General features: G+C 46.3%; 2 protein-coding genes across 3 annotated transcripts in view; both read left to right on the top strand.

The window, feature by feature from the left end:
• Window positions 1-23,026, top strand: part of LOC136572300 (gastrula zinc finger protein XlCGF17.1-like) — a 354,860-nt gene that overhangs the window by 174,686 nt on the left and 157,148 nt on the right. The window lies entirely within an intron of this gene.
• Window positions 1-23,026, top strand: part of LOC136572298 (zinc finger protein 300-like) — a 95,080-nt gene that overhangs the window by 19,398 nt on the left and 52,656 nt on the right. For both annotated transcript variants that reach the window (XM_066572760.1, XM_066572761.1), the window contains exon 2: window positions 3,255-3,372. In XM_066572760.1, coding sequence (XP_066428857.1) covers window positions 3,303-3,372 — 70 coding nt within the window. In that variant the 5' untranslated portion in view covers window positions 3,255-3,302. The remainder of the gene's footprint in view (window positions 1-3,254; window positions 3,373-23,026) is intronic.

Raw genomic sequence — 23,026 nt, 5'->3', positions numbered from 1 at the left:
AATGCCAAGGAAAGGAGAGAGCGGCATGTGGGGATATAAGGTACCAAGGGAAGAAGAGGGGGGCAGATGGGGCTTGAAGTAGAGAGGGGAACGTGGGATAAAAAGGTACCACGGGAAGGAAAGGGGGGCAGATGGGGATAGAAGGTAACGAGGGAAGAAGAGAGGGGCTTGTGGGGACGGAAGGTGCCGGGGGAAAGAGAGAGGGGCACGTGGGGATGGAAGGTATTGAGGAAAGGAGAGAGGGGCACGTGGGGATGGAAGGTATCGAGGAAAGGAGAGAGGCACGTGGGGATGGAAGGTATCGAGGAAAGGAGAGAGGGGCACGTGGGGATGGAAGGTATCGAGGAAAGGAGAGAGGGGCACGTGGGGATGGAAGGTATCGAGGAAAGGAGAGAGGGGCACGTGGGGATGGAAGGTATCGAGGAAAGGAGAGAGGGGCACGTGGGGATGGAAGGTATCGAGGAAAGGAGAGAGGGGCACGTGGGGATGGAAGGTATCGAGGAAAGGAGAGAGGGGCACGTGGGGATGGAAGGTATCGAGGAAAGGAGAGAGGGGCACGTGGGGATGGAAGGTATCGAGGAAAGGAGAGAGGGGCACGTGGGGATGGAAGGTATCGAGGAAAGGAGAGAGGGGCACGTGGGGATGGAAGGTATCGAGGAAAGGAGAGAGGGGCACGTGGGGATGGAAGGTATCGAGGAAAGGAGAGAGGGGCACGTGGGGATGGAAGGTATCGAGGAAAGGAGAGAGGGGCACGTGGGGATGGAAGGTGCCGAGGAAAGGAGAGAGGGGCACGTGGGGATGGAAGGTGCCAAGGGAAGGAAAGAGGGGCGCATGGGGATGGAAGGCGCCAAGGGAAGGCGAGAGGGGCACTTGGAGACGGAAGGTGCTGAGGGAAGGAGAGTGGGGCACGTGGGGACAGAAGGTGTCGAGGGAAGGAGAGAGGGGCATGTGGAAATGGAAGGTAAGGGAAGGCGAGAGGGGCACGTGGGGACAGAAGGTGCCGAGGGAAGGAAAGAGTGGCAGATAAGGGTTGAACATGTGCCCCCTGATTAAAGGTCCCGAGGGAAGGAGAGGGGGGCACGTGGGATTGGAAGATACTGAAGGAAGGAGAGAGGGGCACATGGGGACGGAAGGCATCAAGGGAAGGAGAAAGGGGTACGTGGGAATGGAAAGTGCCGAGGGAAGGAGAGAGGAGCACATGGGAATCTATTTCATTATGCCTGAGCAAGAACCCTAATTATGTTTGATAGCTCACTATAACATCATGTATTTTTGTTAGCCATTAAAAGGTATCATATCTACAAGATTACTTGGTTTCGCTCACTGAGAACAATCCCATTTTGATCTGCTGGCCAACACGGTACCACACCTATATATATATATATATGGGGGGAGCAAAACGTGGGGATAGGAGTTACTGAAGGAAGGAGAGAAGGGCATGTGGGAATGAAAGGTACAGAGTAAAGGAGGGAGGGGCTTGTGGGAACAGAAAATGCAGAGGAAAGGAGAGAGGGGCACGTGGGGATAGAAGGTATCAAGAGAAGGAGGGGGGGCAGATGGGGCTTGAAGTAGAGAAGGGCACGTGGGCATGGAAGGTAACGAGGGAAGGAGAGAGAAGCACGTGTGGATAGATGGTACTGAGGGAAGGAGAGAGGGGTAGATGGAGATTAAAGGAGAGAGGGGCGAGTGGGGATAAAAGGTACCAAGGGAAGAAAAGAGGGGCAGATGGGGCTTGAATGAGAGAGGGGCACGTTGGGATAGAAGGTAACAAGGGAAGGAGAGGAGCATGTGTGGATAGAAGAAGAGGGGGGCATGTGGGGATAGAAGATACCGAGGTAAGGAGAGAGGTATATGTGAGGACGGAAGTTACCGAGGGAAGAAGAGAGGAGCACGTGGGGATAGAAGGTACCGAGGGAAGGAGAGGTGGGCACATGGGAATCTATTTCATTATGCCTGAGCAAGAACCCTAATTAGGTTTGAAAGCTCACTATAACATCATGTATTTTTGTTAGCCATTAAAAGGTATATCTACAAGATTACTTGGTTTTACTCACTGAGAACAATCCAGTTTTGATCTGCTGGCCAACACGGTACCACACCTATATATATATATATATATATATATATATATATATATATATATATATATATATATATATATATATATATATATATATATATATATAATATATGGGGAGAGGGGAACGTGGGGATAGAAGGTACTGAAGGAAGGAGAGAGGGGTAGATGGGGATTGGAGGAGAGAGGGGCGCGTGGGGATAGAAGGTAACAAGGGAAGGAGAGGAGCATGTATGGATAGAAGGAGAGAGGGGCATGTGGGCATAGAAGATACCGAGGGAAGGAGAGAGGTATATGTGAGGACGGAAGGTACTGAGGGAAGAAGAGAGGTGCATGTGGGGATAGAAGGTACCGAGGGAAGGAGAGAGGGGAACATGGGGATGGAAATTACCGAGGGAAGGCGAGAGGGTCATGTGGGAATGACCGGTACAGAGGGAAGGAGGGAGGGGCATGTGAGGATAGAAGGTACCGAGGGAAGGAGAGAGGGACACGTGGGGACAGGAGGTGCCGTGGGAAGAAGAGAGGGGCACGTGGGGATGGAAGGTACAGAGGGAAGGCAAGAGGGGCACATGGGGAAAAAAGGCACCGAGGGAAGGAGAGAGGGGCATGTGGGGACGGAAGGTGCCGAGGGAATGAGAGAGAGGCAGATGTAGATTGAAGGGGACGGGGGCACGTGGGGATAGAAGGTACTGAGAGGAGAGAGGGGCATGTGTGAATGGAAAGTACTGAGGTAAGGAGAGAGGGGCACATTGGGATGGAAGGTACAGAGGGAAGGAGAGCCGGGAGCGTGGGAACAGTAAGTGCTAAAGGAAGCAGAAAGGGGCACATGGGGATCTATTTCATTATGCCTGAGCAAGAACCCTAATTAGGTTTAAACGCTCGCTATAACATCATGTTTTTTTGTTAGCCATTAAAAGGTATCATATCTACAAATTATTTGGTTTCTCTCACGGAGAACAATCCCATTTTGCTCTGCTGGCCAACACGGTACCAAACTTCTATATCTTCAATAATTCAGGTTTGAGTGTAATTAGAGTTATATAATACGTTGTATGACATATTCTATGGAGAGTCCATGTTCCTCCCTTCCCCTATAATCCATGTGGTGACGTTTCTGAGAAGTGGCTTCTCAGTCAGGAAGGTTCTGGGTGTCTCTAATTATCTTCTCCTCTCATAGAGGCACCTGCGGTACTACAACCCCCATCATCTGAATTACCCCCAAAGGATGGACATAAAGGAGACCACCAGGATATTAGATGTCACCTTGGAGATCATCTACCTGCTGACTGGAGAGGTGATACAATCTTTCTATGAACTTTTTCCCTCCCTTGATCTCCTCCCTTGATGCCTCCTGACCATGAGATGATCCTCCACCCTCTGGCTACGGACAGGAAGCATAAAGGGTCCTCTAGCATCTCTTAATGCCTTCCTGTGCCCTCCAGGCGAGGGAGGAGCTTGTCAGCCCTGTAGGAGATGCTGCCGGATCGGCTTGTCTTGGACAGTCCTGAGGTTCACTTACTTTGTGGTGCCTGCCATGTGGGTCAGTGATCCTTCCTTCTCTGGTGGGAGAGGGGGTTCTTAGTGACAATCAGGGGGCCCCTTCAGTCTTACCTGCTGCCCCATGGTGACATCACTGGAGACCTGGAAGGCAGACCGGCCTGCTTGTATCTACAGAGCGCCCTCTTGTGATGACATGCAGTCTTTTGCAGTGATTGGCAGTAGATTTGGCCCTAGATTGAAGGCGAATGTCACCCTGAGGTTTGGGGTAACACTATTAGTGGCGCTGAGGGTCTCCACTAATAGCCGTGTCTGAGCTCAGAGACCCTGCAGATGCTGTTCTAGGCATTGGAGTTGTGGGTGGAATTAGTTGGTGTACTATTGGGCATTAATATAATTACCATCTTTAAGACTCTCCCTTCTCTCTCGGATGGTGTTGGTCATAATGGTGTTTCTATAACTGCCGCGTGTTCTTAGACAAGCAGTTTGCTGACAAACCACAGTAATAAAGGTTCTGGTTATACTGCAGGCTCCCTATTGATAAGGAAGGTAAAAATGCTTCTGAGTGTCTTAAAGTAAATGGTTCTTTGGCCAAACTTCATAAAATCAGTCCCTTCAAGCAAGATATAGAGCAGGAGGAGCCGAGCAGATTTATGTATAGATTTGTGCAAAAAGGTTAAATATAACTTGTAATTTATAGAATTATAGGGTGAAATCCTCGTTGGGTTACCTCAGTCCTTAGTTGAATTAGCGTGGGATCTGCTCTTATGGAAAACAAGCAAAGTCTATTTCCATTCTTATTTCTTAGAAATCCAAGACGACACTCTTGGGTAGACAACATTTGCTGTCTTGTTCTCCAGTCCAAGTATGTAAAGGTTTCTACCTGAGCCATCTCTAGAGCAGGCGACATACAGTTGTCTGTGGGAGACAGAAACGGTTGGCGCCATCGTTACAGGCCCCTGTGTCTGTGAGAATCATTTCCAGGCACTTGGCTAAAGGACATTTGGCCTTTATCACCCACCATCACCCCTGTTTGCAGTGTTGTCGTGAACGACGAAACTGGACTGCTACGGAGGGAAACCGGGTTGTCTTCACTGCTGGGGTGGTGGTCTATGGGGCCTTTGAATATATAACAGTCGGTCACCCCCAGTAGTGGTACGAGGGATATTGACAGCTCAGCGATGTGTTCAGGACATCCTGCAGCCACATGTGTTGCGTCTCATGGTGGCTTCAAAAAAGCGGCAGGATAATGCTCAGCCGCACACACAAGGATGACACTAGAATGCCTCCACAACATTGTCATACTTCATGTCTGATCGCCATATTTATTGCCAGCAGAACATGTATGGGAGCATCCGGAAATCCAGCTTTGACAGTCTACAAGTTTGCACAATCTAGAGGCTCAGTTACAGCAAATGTGGAGCTATATCCTGCAGAATACCATACAGAACCTGTAGGCCTACATGTCAGGGTCAAAGAGCCTCCATGCCTGGCCATATCACATCTTGTATCTAAGCTAGAGGTGGCCCCACATGGTCCTAGAGTTGCCATGCAGTCCATATCACACCTTGTATCCAAGCTAGAGGTGACCCAACAGAGTAATAGAGCCTCCATGCCCACCCGTATCTCATCTTGTAGTCAAGTTAGAGGTGACCCAACAGGGTACTAGAGCCTCCATGCCCACCTGTATCACATCTTGTAGCCAAGCTAGAGGTCACCCAACGGGGTACTAGAGCCTCCATGCCCACCCACATCGCATGTTGTCTCGAAGCTAGGGGTGACCCAATAGGGTAATGGAGCCTCCATGCCCACCCGTATCACATCTTGTAGCCAAGTTAGAAGTGAGCCAACAGGGTACTAGAGCCTCCATGTATCACATCTTGTATCCAAGCTAGATATGGCCTATTAGAGTACTAGAGCCTCCATGCCCACCTGTATCACATGTTGTCTCGAAGCTAGAGGTGACCCAACAGAGTAATAGAGCCTCCATGCCCACCCACATCACATCTTGTAGCCATGTTAGGGGTGACCCAACAGGGTACTAGAGCCTCCATACCCACCCGTATCACATCTTGTAGCCATGGTAGGGGTGACCCAACAGAGTACTAGAGCCTCCATGTATCACATCTTGTATCCAAGCTAGATACAGCCCATTAGAGTACTAGAGCCTCCATGCCCACATGTATCACCTCTTGTATCCAAGGTAGAGGCAGCCCAACAGAGTACTAGAGCCTCCATGTATCACATCTTGTATCCAAGCTAGATACAGCCCATTAGAGTACTAGAGCCTCCCTTCAATTGGTTAGTTTTCTGCAAAAACTGATTCTTTTGCTCCGATGGTGTAGCCACTGTTACATATCAATGTTACAACCACACCGAGAGCGTTTCATTGTATTCCTAGGTGCTTGACGAATGTGCGCATGTGTATTATTGTTTGCTGTAATCTGAATGCATTTCTAGCAAACAAAATGTGGTGCTGAAACTTTTTCCAAAACAATAGAAATCGTTTCCCTCTTAGATCTGAGATCGAATACGTTTCAAAGGAAAAAAGCAAGACTGGGAGATGCAAATTCCAAGCAGCAGGAAGAATAAACCATTTCTGTTTACTCTCAAAAAATCAGTACCCTCCTAACAATGCTGCCTGAAGGTTTGTAGGATGAAGGCTGCCAAAATCTGTACAACATTAGGAAACGGTTTCCTCACCTCCAAGGGTGCAAAGTCCTCTAGAAGGGGGTATAGCCCTCCCTTTTGTAGAAACCCCCCCATAGACTTCAGAATTCCCCCCATTCAAAGCTCAGTCAGGCTTCAGGAAGAGGTAGGCCGCCTGCACATGAGCGGAAATCCCGCCGCGGGATTTCCCGCGGGATTTCCGCCGCTGAAAGTTTGCATAGGAGTGCATTAAAATACGCACTCCTATGCAGACGGCCGCAGTTTGGCCGCGCGAAATCTCGCGCTGCAAACAAACCGCGGCATGTCCTAATTTTCTGCGACGCACGCACTCACCCGGCCGCCGGCTCTGGTCTGCGCATGCGCCGGCTGCGCGGCAGCCGGCACATGAAAGAGCCGGGGCCGCCAGGCGCGGGTGAGTACGCGCTCGCCCCTGCAGGCGCTCGGGTCGGATCGCGCGGCGAGAATTCTCGCTGCCGGATCTGACCCGCTTGTCTGCAGGCGGCCGTAAGAAAGGTGGTCCAGATCTTTCATGCTTGGGGGTCGATAGTCCTTGTACCCCAAAATCAGTTGGACCAAGGAGTCTCACTCCACATTATTTATTTATTTTTTTTAAAGGAACGTTTATTTAGCCAAAATAGACAAATATATGGAAACAGCAGACATCATAAAGGATGCACACCTTGCTGATACATCACAAGACATGAGAACTGAGGATAAAAAAAGTGAAAACACTGAGTGTCTCGCATATTTGTGTTCATTTCTCATATAACATAATACTTGGCTGTTCATCTTCACTTTTATTTATCAATTACCCATAATGGAACAAACCCAAACCAAAGAAGGCTCCTAGCCTCGGAGCCCCAAAACACCAGGAGAAAAAGGAAGAAGGAAAAAACAAGACAAAAAAATAGAAAGAACCCCCGCCCCTCCCTCCCCCAAACTTTAACCCTTCCCCCCTCAAACAACAACCCTGCACGACTCTTAAAGAAGAAATAATTAGCCTAAACAGTAGATCGGTTCAGGCGGGTATCCCTCACCATATCCATTCCCAGTATCTAGACAGGCATCTTCGCTGCCATCGCAGGACAGTTTACCCAGCCTGGACAGTGGTCTTACTAGGTTACAGATCTGTGCCATCCCTTCCAACTAAGTCAGGGACAGCGGTATGGACAGGCCCTGAAACTGAGCCCTGATCACGTCGTAGCTGGTAATATCTGAACTACGAATGCTCAGGCAGGTCATAGATTATCTGCAGCGGAAGAGAAAGTGCAGAAGTTGCCCTCACTGACTGTCAGAGAACACATGAACACCATGAGCTCTCCAGAATGCAGACTCTGTAAAGCGTCGCAAGTGTGGATTATCCCACAAGGGAGTATGCGGGGACCACGTGACTTCCACTACAGGGTCAGCTGCAAGGCCTTGTGCCAGATCTTTCAAAAATCTATTTATTTGAATTTCCTTAGGTAAAACATACAACATTCCATAGAAGATTGCAATAATAAGCCATGTCATTAGCGACATATCCATTCTGAGACTTAAAGAGGAGTCACACATCCCCGTGACAGGGTACAGGCCTTTAGAAGTCACAGTGGCCTATCAGTCCTTATGAACGTTTTAACAATTCTTCACCGACAAGAACTTTACTAATATAAAAAAATTAATTTTTATTGATTTTCGTTAAAAGATAGGGGGGGGGGGGGGGGAACCCCACACACATTACACAAAACAAAAAAGAAAAAAGCTTTTTGAACATACACATCTATCCTTATGATGATCAGGATGTAATTGCATTGGCTATCATACTGCTTTGTATGTGTAGCCCAATTCTTATTACTTTGTTCAATACCCACATACACTACGGGTGCCACAGGTAATTCAAGTCCGTAACCCCACGTAATGCTTGGGAACTCTGCACAAACGTTGTGGATGTTAACGCAGATTAAACCCGCCACATCACGTTGTGTATAAAGATTGGCTCTTTTTGTCACAAAATACCAAGAGTAAAGCAGTTTTTTTAGAAACTTTACTTTTGTCACCACGAATCAAGCGGACATAAATTCTTTAATAGAGTATAGACCTCTCATATCTGCTTTCTGTGTTGTATACACTGTCGCATCGACGCGTTTCTATGTCACTTCCTCAGGATGGAATAACTGCGTACACTTCAGATCGTACGTTTTATTTGAGTTGGTACTCTCAAAGTTGTTTTACTCTAATTGCCCCAACGGACTAGACTGATGATGTCAATTTTACGTTAGCTGTGTCAGCATATAAACAATTCGCAGACGCATTATATAGAGCAGACCCACGAATTCATATAGCTTACCTCCCTACTCCTCTTAGTACCCAGCTTATTTAGGGTGAATAGCAACCCTCCTTGGATGCAGTCAATAAGTGAGTCCACAAGTGATAACAGTGGGCATTCAGTGCACTGAGCTCTATTTGCTGTGATTTAAGCAAATCCGAGTAACTTAGGCTGAGTACTATGTTCTTTATGATAGAGAGCCCACATTTACGGGGCAGAGATAGAGGTGAGAGCCACGCTGGCCACAATACGTAGCCGACAGCCAGCGTGGCCGTAATGAGACAGAGCTGGTCTGTGGGTGTATTTCCTCTTCTTAAGTACTTGTAGCTCCACCCCTTCTTGCTGGGGGCTCGTCCCTAACATCCAATCAGCGCATTTGTCTCGCGATATTTGTGACGTCATCGCGTCACCGCGTCACTCCGCACACACGGCAGCGGGGTCACGTGATCTCCTTCACGTCGCGGAGACATTACCATCGTTACCAGGACGCTAGAGGCCAGCGCATGCGTCTGTTCCTCACAGAGGTAATAGATGGTTCTTTCGATAGCGAAGCCTTACTTGCTGGCAGCTCGTTAGTGCCTGGCATTCTGTTATTAGCTCCGTTTGCACAAGGTTCCACTATGCAATGCTGCCAGCACTGCTGATAAAGAGTTCATGATGTATGGGGCTTATTGGCATGTAGATGTCTATTTTATATCTTTATGGATGAGAGACAGATATGCCCCATCCAAGAGGATATGAAAAAAGCAGAGGTCATTCCTATTTACCGCATACTTGGGATCAACTTCCTATTTAGAGATCAGGAGGTAAGTATTTATTTGTTTATTATGATCAGTGTCAGAAAGGATGAGCTCCTGTGATCTCTTATTCTCTTTCCAGACGTATCAGTTCAGAGGATGTAAGACGGTCTTCCTTATTTTAGGCTCATAGTTCAGACTGCGTCAGGGCTACATGGCGGTTTTTCTTTAATCCCAGCTGTCACGGTCACACATGCTGACCTTTCTTATATTTCAGCTCCTGACGATTCGATGCATAGTGATTTTTAAATCGCACCCATAATGCCAGTAACTGTTAGTCATTCCTGGATTCAGGTTCTGTACATCCTTGCCTCGGTGCCTCTTTTCAGCATCGCATGTATGTATTGCCTTTTTATTAGAGACACCTGCCTAATCACTTGCAGGTACTCTAAATAAACGAAGTGAAGGATAAACATTCGTTTAACCCTTTGGGTGCGCACGAGTCCAGTCTAAAGATCCATCCGGATTCTTTTTGCTGAAGTCTCTTGTCAAGGTCTCCACGTCTGCCATTACTTCTTATTAGCTCTATCCCACGGAATGTTACCACATCAGGGTTCCCATCATGCTTTTCCTGAACATGTGATGCCAGGCTTGTTTTTTCGTTCCGGTTTATATTTCCCACATGTGCAAGTACTCGGCGACGCAATTGTTGCATCGTCTTGCCGATGTAGTCTCTTGGGCACGGACAGGTCGCCATATAGACGTAGCCACAAGTCAATAGATGCTGTCCATTTCTCATTTTCTTCACATTTTCTTGAGGAAAGATTTATTATCTGTAGCTCATCCTTATCGGGATCACTCTGATTATTCCCTATGTTTCTCGTATCTGCTATGTGGACATTGTTCGAAGGAAAATTGTCCCACCAGCTCAGGGGTACAGCGATGGGGAGCCCATGTGCCCCCAGTTATGCTAACCTGTACCTGGGCTGGTGGGAGGAGACAAAGGTGTTCTGTGAAGAAAATGAGAAATGGACGGCATCTATTGATTTGTGGCTACGTTTTATAGATGATGTGTTCATCTTGTGGACTGGTGATATGACCGAATTCCAGAGCTTTGTAGCTAGTTTAAATAACAACGACCTGAATCTGTTCCTTACATCAGAAATTAACCCGATAAGAATCACATTCCTTGATCTTTCTATCTCAAAAACGGAGAATGATCATCTGGAAACTACAATTTTCCGGAAGACAACAGCATCAAACACCCTTCTCCACTGGAGCAGCTACCACCCAACTCCATTGAAAAGGGGAATTCCAAAAAGCCAGTTTATCAGAGTGAAACGGAATTGTTCAAGTGAAGATGAATTTAATGCAAAATCTCAAGAAATGCGGAAGAGATTTCTAGATAGAGGCTATCCGGAGAATGTGGTGGTTGATGCTCAAAACCAAGCAGAAAGATCAAGAAGGGAAGACCTTCTTGAAGTAAAACCAAAGGCAAAAAATGAGAAATTAATAAGGATAATAGGCCCCTTTGATGAAGAATCTCAAGATGTACGTAATATTCTCAACAAATACTGGGACATTCTTGGTAAAGATGCGGATATTAAGGAGTTCTTGTCTGAACGGCCTATGATTACATTTAGGCGTGGGAGAAATCTCAAAGACCGCTTGGTCCACAGTCACCTGCCACAAATACCGTCTAGGAATACCTGGCTGCAAAAAGAACCAGTCAAAGGCTCGTACCCCTGCTCGGGGTGTAAGGCCTGCAAGTATATGCATCGATGCAAGACATTCAAGAGCTCGTCTACCGGCAAAGAACATGCCATAAAAGACTTTATTAACTGTAGAACAAGCGGTGTCGTCTATATGGCGACGTGTCCGTGCCCAAGAGACTACATTGGCAAGACGATGCAACAACTGCGTCGCCGAGTGCTTGCACATGTGGGAAATATAAACCGGAACGAAAAAACAAGCCTGGCATCACATGTTCAGGAAAAGCATGATGGGAACCCTGATGTGGTAACATTCCGTGGGATAGAGCTAATAAGAAGCAATGGCAGACGTGGAGACCTTGACAAGAGACTTCAGCAAAAAGAATCCGGATGGGTCTTTAGACTGGACTCGTGCGCACCCAAAGGGTTAAACGAATGTTTATCCTTCACTTCGTTTATTTAGAGTACCTGCAAGTGATTAGGCAGGTGTCTCTAATAAAAAGGCAATACATACATGCGATGCTGAAAAGAGGCACCGAGGCAAGGATGTACAGAACCTGAATCCAGGAATGACTAACAGTTACTGGCATTATGGGTGCGATTTAAAAATCACTATGCATCGAATCGTCAGGAGCTGAAATATAAGAAAGGTCAGCATGTGTGACCGTGACAGCTGGGATTAAAGAAAAACCGCCATGTAGCCCTGACGCAGTCTGAACTATGAGCCTAAAATAAGGAAGACCGTCTTACATCCTCTGAACTGATACGTCTGGAAAGAGAATAAGAGATCACAGGAGCTCATCCTTTCTGACACTCATCATAAGAAACAAATAAGAAATACTTACCTCTGATCTCTAAATGGGAAGTTGATCCCAAGTATGCGGTAAATAGGAATGACCTCTGCTTTTTTCATATCCTCTTGGATGGGGCATATCTGTCTCTCATCCATAAACATATAAAATAGACATCCACATGCCAATAAGCCCCATACATCATGAACTCTTTATCAGCAGTGCTGGCAGCATTGCATAGTGGAACCTTGTGCAAACGGAGCTAATAACAGAATGCCAGGCACTAACGAGCTGCCAGCAAGTAAGGCTTCGCTATCGAAAGAACCATCTATTACCTCTGTGAGGAACAGACGCATGTGCTGGCCTCTAGCGTCCTGGTAACGATGGTAATGTCTCCGCGACGTGAAGGAGATCACGTGACCCCGCTGCCGTGTGTGCGGAGTGACGCGGTGACGCGATGACGTCACAAATATCGCGAGACGAATGCGCTGATTGGATGTTAGGGACGAGCCCCCAGCAAGAAGGGGTGGAGCTACAAGTACTTAAGAAGAGGAAATACACCCACAGACCAGCTCTGTCTCATTACGGTCACGCTGGCTGTCGGCCACGTATTGTGGCCAGCGTGGCTCTCACCTCTATCTCTGCCCTGTAAATGTGGGCTCTCTATCATAAAGAACATAGTACTCAGCCTAAGTTACTCGGATTTGCTTAAATCACAGCAAATAGAGCTCAGTGCACTGAATGCCCACTGTTATCACTTGTGGACTCACTTATTGACTGCATCCAAGGAGGGTTGCTATTCACCCTAATAAGCTGGGTACTAAGAGGAGTAGGGAGGTAAGCTATATGAATCCATGGGTCCGCTCTATATAATGCGTCTGCGAATTGTTTATATGCTGACACAGCTAACGTAAAATTGACATCATCAGTCTAGTCCGTTGGGGCAATTAGAGTAAAACAATTTTGAGAGTACCAACTCAAATAAAATAAACGTCCGATCTGAAGTGTGCGCAGTTATTCCATCCTGAGGAAGTGACATAGAAACGCGTCGATGCGACAGTGTATACAACACAGAAAGCAGATATGAGAGGTCTATACTCTATTAAAGAATTTATGTCCACTTGATTCGTGGTGACAAAAGTAAAGTTTCTAAAAAAACCGCTTTACTCTTGGTATTTTGTGACAAAAAGAGCAAATCATTATACACAACGTGATGTGGCGGCTTTAATCTGCGTTAACATCCACAACGTTTGTGCAGAGTTCCCAAGCATTACGTGGGGTTACGGACTTGAATTACCTGTGGCACCCGTAGTGTATGTGGGTATTGAACAAAGTAATAAGAATTGGGCTACACATACAAAGCAGTATGATAGCCAATGCAATTACATCCTGATCATCATAAGGATAGATGTGTATGTTCAAAAAGTTTTTTTCTTTTTTGTTTTGTGTAATGTGTGTGGGGTTCCCCCCCCCCCTATCTTTTAACGAAAATCAATAAAAATTAATTTTTTAATATTAGTAAAGTTCTTGTCGGTGAAGGGTATAGGCCTTGGTCCAGAGCTTTCCAGAGATACTTCTCCCAAAGGCATCCTCCCAACGTGCCTCCCAAGTCGGTCTCTCAACTTGTGCCGTCTCGCGTATCAACAGCCCATACAGCAGAGAGATTTTGTGGGTCGGGGGATTCGCATTTACACACAAGCCCTCAAACGGGGTGAGGTTTGCTGTCAGTCTGTCTTGCGACCCAAGAGAGTTTATGTAATCTCTGATTTGGAGATACTGCATTCATGCCCCTGGTCTTGGACTGGATCCTTCTCCCAGTTCAGTCATTGAGCGCATACCTCTTGGGTCCAACACCTCTTTGGCTCGCGGGAAGACAGAGTTCGGCATGAAAGAGAGGTGCGCTAAAGTAACCGTGGACGGGATCTGCGGGTTCCCCACTAGTGGTGTCATTGGCCCAGGAATTGTCACCACTCGTCCACCCCGAGCCAAACGTCTCCAAGCCTGCAACAGGTTTTGCATAAGAGGGGATACGCCTGTCTCCTTCCAGACTGCCCCATCTGACACCCAGAAGGCTCCCCCCAGGTCGAACCGGTTTTCGTCTCTCTCCAGTGCCACCCATGACTTGTCAGATACATGATGAAAAACGTCCAAAATGCAGCTACCAACCACTATGATATAATTCTACATTCGGTAGGCCCGCTCCTCCCTCATCTTTGGGTCGCGTCAAAATTTTATAGCCAAGTCTGGGGACAGAACCACTTCAAACAAACCTGATCATTGATCTCCGAAAGCGAGTGAAAAAATGTCTGGGCAAGTCCCAGGGTAAGGTCTGAAAGGTGTACAATATTCTAGGCAAGATATTCATTTTTAGGTAATTGATCCTGCCCAACCAAGACAGGTGAATCTTGGACCACTGCTCCAACTCCGAGTCCAGGGTAGCCAAAAAAGGCCTATAATGTAAAACATAAATCTGGGAAGGGTCAGAGGGGATTTGAACTCCTAGGTATTTTAGGGCTTTCTCTTTCCATTGGAAGGGAAAGGTTTCCCTTAACTCTCTGGATTTTTGTGAGTTCATCTTGAAGGCCATTGACCCTGATGCGAGCAGAAGGTGAATTATATAGTGCCATAATCCAGGAAAGGATCCAGACTCTAGGGCCCAAGCCCACCTCCCTGAGCGTTTCCTCCAGAAAGCTCCAGCTCACCCTGTCAAATGCTTTTTCTGCATCCACTGCCAAAAGGCATAGGGGGGAGCTGGAGCTATGGGCTTTGTTTATCAAGGATAATGTTTTAATTGTGATGTCACTGGCTTCTCTGCCCGGGACAAACCCAACCTGATCCTTGTGAATGAGTTGTAGGATGAAGGGGTTAAGTCTATTAGCTAACATCTGAGAAAATATTTTGAGATCACTGTTGATGAGGGAGATGGCCTGTAACTGTTGCAAGATAGAGGATCCTTTCCTGGCTGCAAGACCACTACAATGTGGGCCTGGAGTGCCTGGGGCGGGAAAAATGAACCCCTGGAAACTGCACTGAATGCCTCCAACATAAGCGTGGCTACTTGTTTGCCGCAAAGCTTGTAGAACGTAGGGGTGAACCCGTCAGGCCCCAGGCTTTTCCCCACCTTCAGATCCTCCATGACCCGAGGCATCTTCATGAAAGTGAGGTCCTTGTGCCATATCTTAAGTGTTACCAGCATGGGAGCAGTAGAAGAGGAGGGGCCACGCATCAGCAGACCCCTGAATCCCAGGGCAGGGCCCGCCACCCTGTGCTCCAGTCCCACCACCGGATTGTAATCCGATGAAGTCAGCCACCACCCACCATACATCAGCTGGCTGGCCAGATAGTAGTAGTAGAAGTGGGATAAGGCTAATCCTCCCCAGCCCATCGGTAGGCACAAGGTCTCCAATTTAATCCTGGGGGTGGAGCCTCACCACAGGATACGCAGTACAATCTGGTTGAGACCAGGACAGGGGAGGTTTGCAGGATGTACAAAAATTTTGGAAGGGACGTCCAGGTCATCTAATCCAATTCTCTGCTCAATGCAAGATTCACTAACTCATCCAGTAGATTTAGGGCTAATGCCCATGGATAGATTTCTGACGTGTTTTACGCAGCGGAAATCCGCGACGCTGTCCCGCAGCTATTAGGTTCTATTGAAGCTAATAGCTGAATGTTCACGCTGCGGAATTCAACCACAGAATTCTGCAGCGTGAAAGAAACCGTGGCATGCTCTATTTGCCCCGGGAATACGCACTGCTGGCTTCCATTGTAGTCAATGGAAGCCGGCCGTCACACTATACTTCCGTTTTAGCACAGCAAAAGTATCGGGTGAATGCACGTCCCCGCCCACCGCCGGCCGCATCATCGGCCACTGCCAGCGCATCATGCGCTGTGCTGCGCATGCGCGCCAGCTCAGCAGACGGAATTCATGCAGCGGATCCGGGAGGTGAGTATGGGGGCTTTGGGGGGTGCCATGGCAGACTCGACTGCGATGTTACGCTGGTAGACTCTGTTACAACCGTGGGCATGAGGCCTTAGCAAGATAATGCTGGAGGTCGTAGTCTTTATGAGGAAATATATCCCTTCTCTAGATGAACTTCTGCTGGTGGCAGATTCATAAGAGACTTTAACATCTTGCAAGTGTGTCATCTGTCATCTCAATTAAAAAATTGGAAGTAATCCACTACTCATTAAACACCTTTTTTTGGAACTCTTATAGACTCAGTGTGTTAGATATACTTTCTTCACCCATTCCATTGAAGGAGAACTCCCCACCTCCCGTGGTAACCTGTTCCACTCATTGATCCCCCTCACTGTCTAATATCTAATCTGTGTCTCCTCCCTTTCAGTTTCATCCCATTGCTTCTTGTCTTTCCTTGTGCAGATGAGAATAGGGCTGATCCCTCTGCACTGTGACAGCCCTTCAGATATTTGTAGACCGCTATTAAGTCTCCTCTCAGCCTTCTCTTCTGCTAAACATTCCCAGATCCTTTAACCGTTCCTCATAGGACATGATTTGCAGACCGCTCACCATCTTGGTAACTCTTGCTTCAGTTTGTCTATGTCTTTTTTTTTAAAGTGGGGTGCCCAGAACTGGACCCAGTATTCCAGATGAGGTCTGACTAAGGAAGAGTAGAGGAGATAATGACCTCACGTGATCTAGACTCTATGCTTCTCTTAATACATCCCAGAATTTTGTTTGCCTTTTTGGCTGCTGCATCACATTGTTGACTCATGTTCAGTCTATGATCTATTAGTATACCCAAGTCTTTCTCACATGTGCTGCTGCTTAGCCCAATTCTTCCCATTCTGTATGTGCTTTCTGATTTTTCTTGCCCAGATGTAGGACTTTTCATTTCTCCCACTGTTTGTTTCTACAGATCTTTTTGAATCCCCCCTCTCTTCTCCAGTGTTAGCTATCCCTCCTAGTTTTGTGTCATTGTCAGAGTTGATCAGTTTCCCCTCCGTTCACTCCTCCAAATCGTTTTCAAAAATGTTGACCAACATTAGACCTAGGACAGAGCCTTGTGGTCCCACTTGATACATTCTTCCAATTGGATGTGCAGCCATTTATGACCCCTCTTTGAGTACGATCACTCAGCCAGTTGTGAATCCACCTCACAGTTGTCTTGTCAATCCCATATTTGGTCAATTTTTCAAGTATGGTATGACATACTTTGTCAAATGCTTTACTAAAGTCAAGATATACTATATCCACCGCATTTCCCTGATCAACCCAGTCGGTGATTCTGTCATAGAAGGAAATTAGATTCATCTGTCGTGACTTGTTTGTTACAAACCCATGCTTGCTCTGGTTAATTACTCCATTTTCATCCAAGTACTTGCATACATTCTGTTTTAATAATCTGTTCAGAGATCTTTCACAGTATAGAAGTCAGGCTCACAGGCCTGTAGTTTCAAGGATCCACCTTCTTCCCTTTTTTGAAGATAGGGACAACATTTGCCCTTTTCCAATCTTCTATGACTTCTCCTGTTCTCCAGGAATTTTTAGAGATTCCAACTAGTGGTTCAGCAATTACCTCTGCTGCTTCCTTTAGTATCCTAGGATGTAATTCATCTGGACATTGAGACTTGGATTTGTTTAAATTAGCTAAGTGTTGCCTCACCATCTAACATAGTATGTTAGGCTGAAAAGAGACAATGTCCATCTAGTTCATTCTGTTTCCACCCCCCCCCCTCCTTGTTGATCCAGAGGAAGGCAAAAAACCCAGTGAAGCAGAAGCCAATTAGCCCCCTTGTCGCAGTCCTAGGTATAAACAGATCATGGGAGAGATCCTTATATTGTCCCTTCATGTATTTATACAGATTTATTTGATCGCGCTGCAACATCTTTCCTGAGCACCAGTGTCCAGAACTGTCCACAGTATTCCATGTGGGGCCTGACCAGTGGCTTATATAGTGGGAGGATAATGTTCTCGCGCCTGTACCTCTTTTAATGCACCCTAATACTTTATTTGATTTTGCAGCAGCTGACTGGCATTGATTGCTTCAGTTAAGTCTACAGTCAACTAGTAGGTCTTTTTCCATCTCTCTTTTCCCTAGCAGTACCCCATTTAGTGTATATTGGTGACATCCGTTTCTCCTGCCCATGTGCAGAACCTTACATTTATCAACATTAAACCTCATTTGCCATTTCCCCCCCAAGCCCCCGGCTTATCTCGGTCCGTTTGTAGCCGCACATTGTCCTCCGTTGCATTGATTATATTGTATAATTTTGTGTCATCTGCAAATATTGATATTTTACTGTGCAGCCCCTCTATCAGGTCGTTAATAAATATATTGAACAGAATGGGGTCTAGCACTGAGCCCTGTGGCCCCCCCACTAGCAACGAGGGCCCAATCAAAGTACGAACCATTTATTACCCCTCTCTGCTTTCTATCTCTGAGCCAGTTCTTTACCCAGAGCCGTCTCATTTTATATATCAGCCTATTATGCAGCACGGTGTCAAATGCTTTAGAGAAATCCAGATATACCAGATCAATAGATTCTTCCCGGTCCAGCCTAGAGCTTACTTCATCGTAGAAGCTGATCAGATTGGTCTGACATGATCGACCCTTCAGGAATCCATGCTGGTGAGGAGTTATTCCGTTGTTCTCCTTGAGGTATTGTACGATGGCGTCTCTCAGAAACCCCTCCAACACTTTTCCAGTTACTGAAGTGAGACTTACCGGCCTGTAGTTACCAGGCTCTCTTTTTTACCCCGTTGTGTATATTGGAACCACATTGGCAAAACGCCAAACCAGCGGTACAACCCCGGCTTAGACTGCTATTTCTTAGATTTAGAAATTCTATCTATCACGTTCCCTTAGATCCCTTGTGTGTATTCCATCTGGGCCTGGCAATTTGTTGATTTTAATCTTTTTCTAACCAGCTCCTAAGTTAGGCAGGTGATATTTAGTGGGGGTTCATTTTTTCCCCTGCATCTTGTGTGACATTTGTTTTTCCTTCGTGAATACACTTGAAAAAAATCTATTTAATAGGTTTGCCTTTCCCCCATCATCTCCTATGTGTTTCGGAGCTGGCACGCTGCTTTCTCAAGCACAAAGTGACTAATGTAAAAGCAATGTAATCAGCATGCAAGGAGTATACAATAAGGATGGTAAAGGAGAAAAAAAGAAAAGCAAATACCTAAAATTCATGAGTATACTTAAAATGGATAAAAATTCTTGTAAGATAAAACCAATGAATGCAATCATTAGTCACTTAGTGCTCCGAAACGCGTTGCACCCTATTGACGTCCGGAGCTCTGTATAAATAAATACCCCTTTATTTTACTACAGAGAGCTCCTTCTGTTTCCTTTATGCTCTACGGACTTTACCGGTCCATACACCCACACGTGTACCTCTTAGGCAGTCACAGCCGGCACCGCACGGGTCACCCTGAGCGCAGGAGTTCCTTTTTCGTTTTCACTTGTCTGATGCCTAGAATAGTACTGTACAATAAGGATATGTTTAGTAGATATAAAAACATCTATATGTATATCTTGAGACCTAGAATAATAATAATGCAAAAAAGTAATTAACAAGGTCTGTTCCTAACCCAAATATGGTAGATTGACCCCCGATTAGACTCCCTAATACAAGTAAAACAAATACAATGCGTCAGCATAAGGGGAACATTGTATATGATAATAAGAACTCCTAGCCTATCATGGGGGAGAAAGGACTGAAAGGGCATCACAGAAAAATGTAAGGAAACAATAAAAGGATAAAGGATCATTTAGCCCTAATGGATTTAACGATTCTAGCCGACAGGTGCGGGATGCCTCTTTTTGAAGCAGCATTTGATCTATATCACCCCTCCTGTTATCAGATCTTAACAATTCAATTCCCTGGAATCTGAGAACCTCTTGGTTGCCATTTTATGTTTATCCCACACATGATTCGCCATGGAGGTACATTGCTTTCTACAGATATTGCCAATATGACCCAGGATACGGCCTCAGTTGTTGTCTAGTCTTGCCAACATATTGTTGGCCCCTCTACTTGGCCCCCACACAACTTGGGTAAGGTAGTTCTCTTTAATTGTTCTCAAGAACTTATCACCCCTATGAGATTCACTGATTTTGTCTCCCCATGTTATATCCAGATACATTCCCCTATAATAATTACTTCGTTGCGGTTTGACACCTCTTCTATCTGCCTTAGTAGTAAGTTTTCAGTTTCTTCTGTTGCTTTTGGTGGCGTATAGAAAACCCCAGGATTTTGTTATTTTTCCCTCCCTGTATTTCTACCCATAGAGATTCCACGTGTTCATCTCCTGTCTCTATATCCTCCCGTAGCCTCGGCATTAAGGAGGGTTTAATGTACCCCCTTTCTGGTTTCCACGGTCTCTTCTGAAGAGATTGTAACCCTGTAAATTCACCGCCAATCGCACTTATCATCAAGCCATGTTTCAGTTATTCCTACTATGTCATAATTTTTCTCAGACATTCTTGCTTGAAGCTCACCCACTTTACTGATCAGGCTTCTTGCAGTTGTTGCCATATAATTTATATAGTTGCTGTTATTCTTTGTATTCATTATGCTACTTATGGTCCTATTAGCTGCTCTATCAGTTCTAATTGTACTAATCTCTCCCCCCACTCAACCCCCATTCCCAATACTTGGTCCCAGGTCACTGTCTACACTGTCTTACCCCCATTACTCTTTTTGCCCTCCCCCACAGTCCCTAGTTTAAACACTCCTCCAGCCTTCTAGCCACCTTTTCCCCCAGCCCAGCTGCACCCTTCCCATTGAGATGCAGCCCGTCCCTACGGTAGAGCCTGTAGCCAACAGCAAAGTCAGCCCAGTTCTCCAGAAACCCGAAGCCCTCTTTACACCAACTCTGGAGCCCCTTGTTTACCTTCCTAAGCTCTGCTGCCTTTCTGGTATGGCGCGTAGTACAGGCAGTATTTCTAAGAAAACTACCTTGGAGTTTCTCGCCCTAAGGTTAGATCCCAGGTCCCTGAAATCATTTTAAGGGTCCTCCATTAACCCCTTCCCGCTGCAGGGCGTAAGTTTACGTCCTGGGAGCGGGGTACTTCCCGCAACAGGGCGTAAACTTACGTCCTGGAGATAGCGCGGGATCACATATGATCCAGCGCTATCCCGCAGCGGGAGCCGGCTGTCAGTCACAGCCGGCGTCTCGCTGCAACAGCGGGGGGGCATCAGAGATGCGCCCGCCACTGTTAACCCCTTCCCTGCCGCGATCTAAGTAGATCGCGGCAGGGGAAGAGTTCACAGCGGGAGCGCGGCTCCCTCTGTGTCTCCGGCCGGGACTCGCGATGTCATCGCGAGAGCCCGGCCTGTCACCATGGCAACAGGACGCCAGACACTGGTGTCCTGTATTGCCTATGCCTGAGATCGCTGTATGAGCGATAAGGCATGGGAGAGCAGTAGCTCTGCCATGCCTTATACCAGCGATCATCAGGGCAGTGATTAAAGTCCCTCAGAGGGACACAAACAGTGTGAAAAAAAGAAAGATTTAAAAAATGAATTAAAAAAAATGTAAAAAAAAAGAGTAAAAAAACCATTTTTTATGCTTTTTCTCAGATTAGCATAAAAAAAGGTAAAAAAATAAATAAAACCCCACATATTTGGTATTGTTGCGTCCGTAACGATGCGTACAATAAGTTGCACATGCTTTTGATTGTGCACCGAAAAAAACGCTAAAAAAAAAGCTAAAAAACTGAGGCAAAATGCTCATTTTTAGCATTTTGCCTCACTAAAAACGCAATAAAAGTGATCAAAAAAGTCGTATGTACGCCAAAATGGTACCAATAAAATCTACAGCTCGTCTCGCAAAAAATAAGCCCTCATAGAGTGCCGTACATCAAAAAATAAAAAAGTTACGTGACTTTGAATGCAGCAATTTAGAATAGAAAAAAGATTTCCAAAAAAAAGGGTTTTTATTGCAGAAAAGTGGGAAAACCTAAAAAAAATGTTAGAATTTTGGTATCGTTGTAACCGTACCGGTCTGCAGAAAAAAAAGTCTCATTTATGCTGCATGATTAACGCTGTAAAAAAAAAATCTATGGCAGAATTGATGCGTTTTCTCTCTCTGCTATCATTAAAAAAAAAAAAAAAAAATTTACAATATAGTCTATGTAGCCAAAATTGGCATCGATAAAAACTACAGTTTGCCACGCAAAAAACAAGCCCTCATACGGCCGCGTCCACGGAAAAATAAAAAAGTTATGGCTTTTGAAAAATGGAGATGGAAAAATACCAAAAAATCGCTTGGTCCTCAACGCCAAAATAGGCCATGTCATGAAGGGGTTAAACACTAACTTTGTTGTTGATGCCAACGTGCACCATGACCGCTGGATCCTCGCCAGCCCCTCCCAGTAATCTGTCAATCCGATCCACGATGTGTCGAACGCCAGGAAGACAACACACTGCTCAACGATCCCGGTCTTTGTGGCAGATTGCCCTATCTGTCCCCCTTATAATTGAGTCCCCCACCACTAGGACCTGTCTAGCCTGCCCTGCGCTCCCCGTCCCATTCTTACTGGAGCAGCCATCCCCCTGGTGTTCAGTGGGCATGTTGTGCTGCAGCGGTGCTAACCCTATAATGGCATCCTCCTCATCTGCCAACTTTGCAAACTAGTTGGGGTGTGCCAGTTCAGGACTAGCCTCCCTGAATCTCTTCCCTCCACCCCTCCTCCTGTCACCCAGCTAGCTGCCTGCTCCTCCTGCTCTTCCGAAATATCGTCCTCCCCTGCATCTACCCCAGCGAGTGCTCAATGAGCAGCAAACTCCTTTCCGTATTGTCAATGGATCTCAGTGTTGCCAGTCATTCATTTAGATCCAGGGTTAGGGTTCGCAACCACTCACGTGCCTCCGCCTGTTCGCAACCACTCACGTGCCTCCACACAAACACACACGTAGACACACAGGCACACAGCATGAGCACTGCCTCCTAAGGTCCCAGCCACCCGTACTTCTATTTCTGCCTGACCTCTCACTTCCCTTCCCGTATTCTTCTGGTTTAAAGCTCTCCTGATGAGGGTAGCAAGGCAACTGACAAATATATGTTTACCTGTCTGTAAGGTACAAGTAGCAAGTAGTCCATCATGTAGGTAATTCACTCCATAGTTTGGAAATCTGAGTTCACCATCGACTTAGCCAGCTGTTCACCTCCTGAATCCTGGCCCGTCTCCTTGTCTCTTCTGCTTCATAGGAGGAGGAAAAGAACAAGGAGAATAAATACAAAAAGAATATAAAAACTCCG

Source organism: Eleutherodactylus coqui, chromosome 7 (genome assembly GCF_035609145.1).
Source record: "Eleutherodactylus coqui strain aEleCoq1 chromosome 7, aEleCoq1.hap1, whole genome shotgun sequence".
NCBI lineage: Eukaryota > Metazoa > Chordata > Amphibia > Anura > Eleutherodactylidae > Eleutherodactylus > Eleutherodactylus coqui.
Note: the sequence above shows the minus strand (reverse complement) of the source record. Positions and strands in the feature narration are given on the sequence as shown.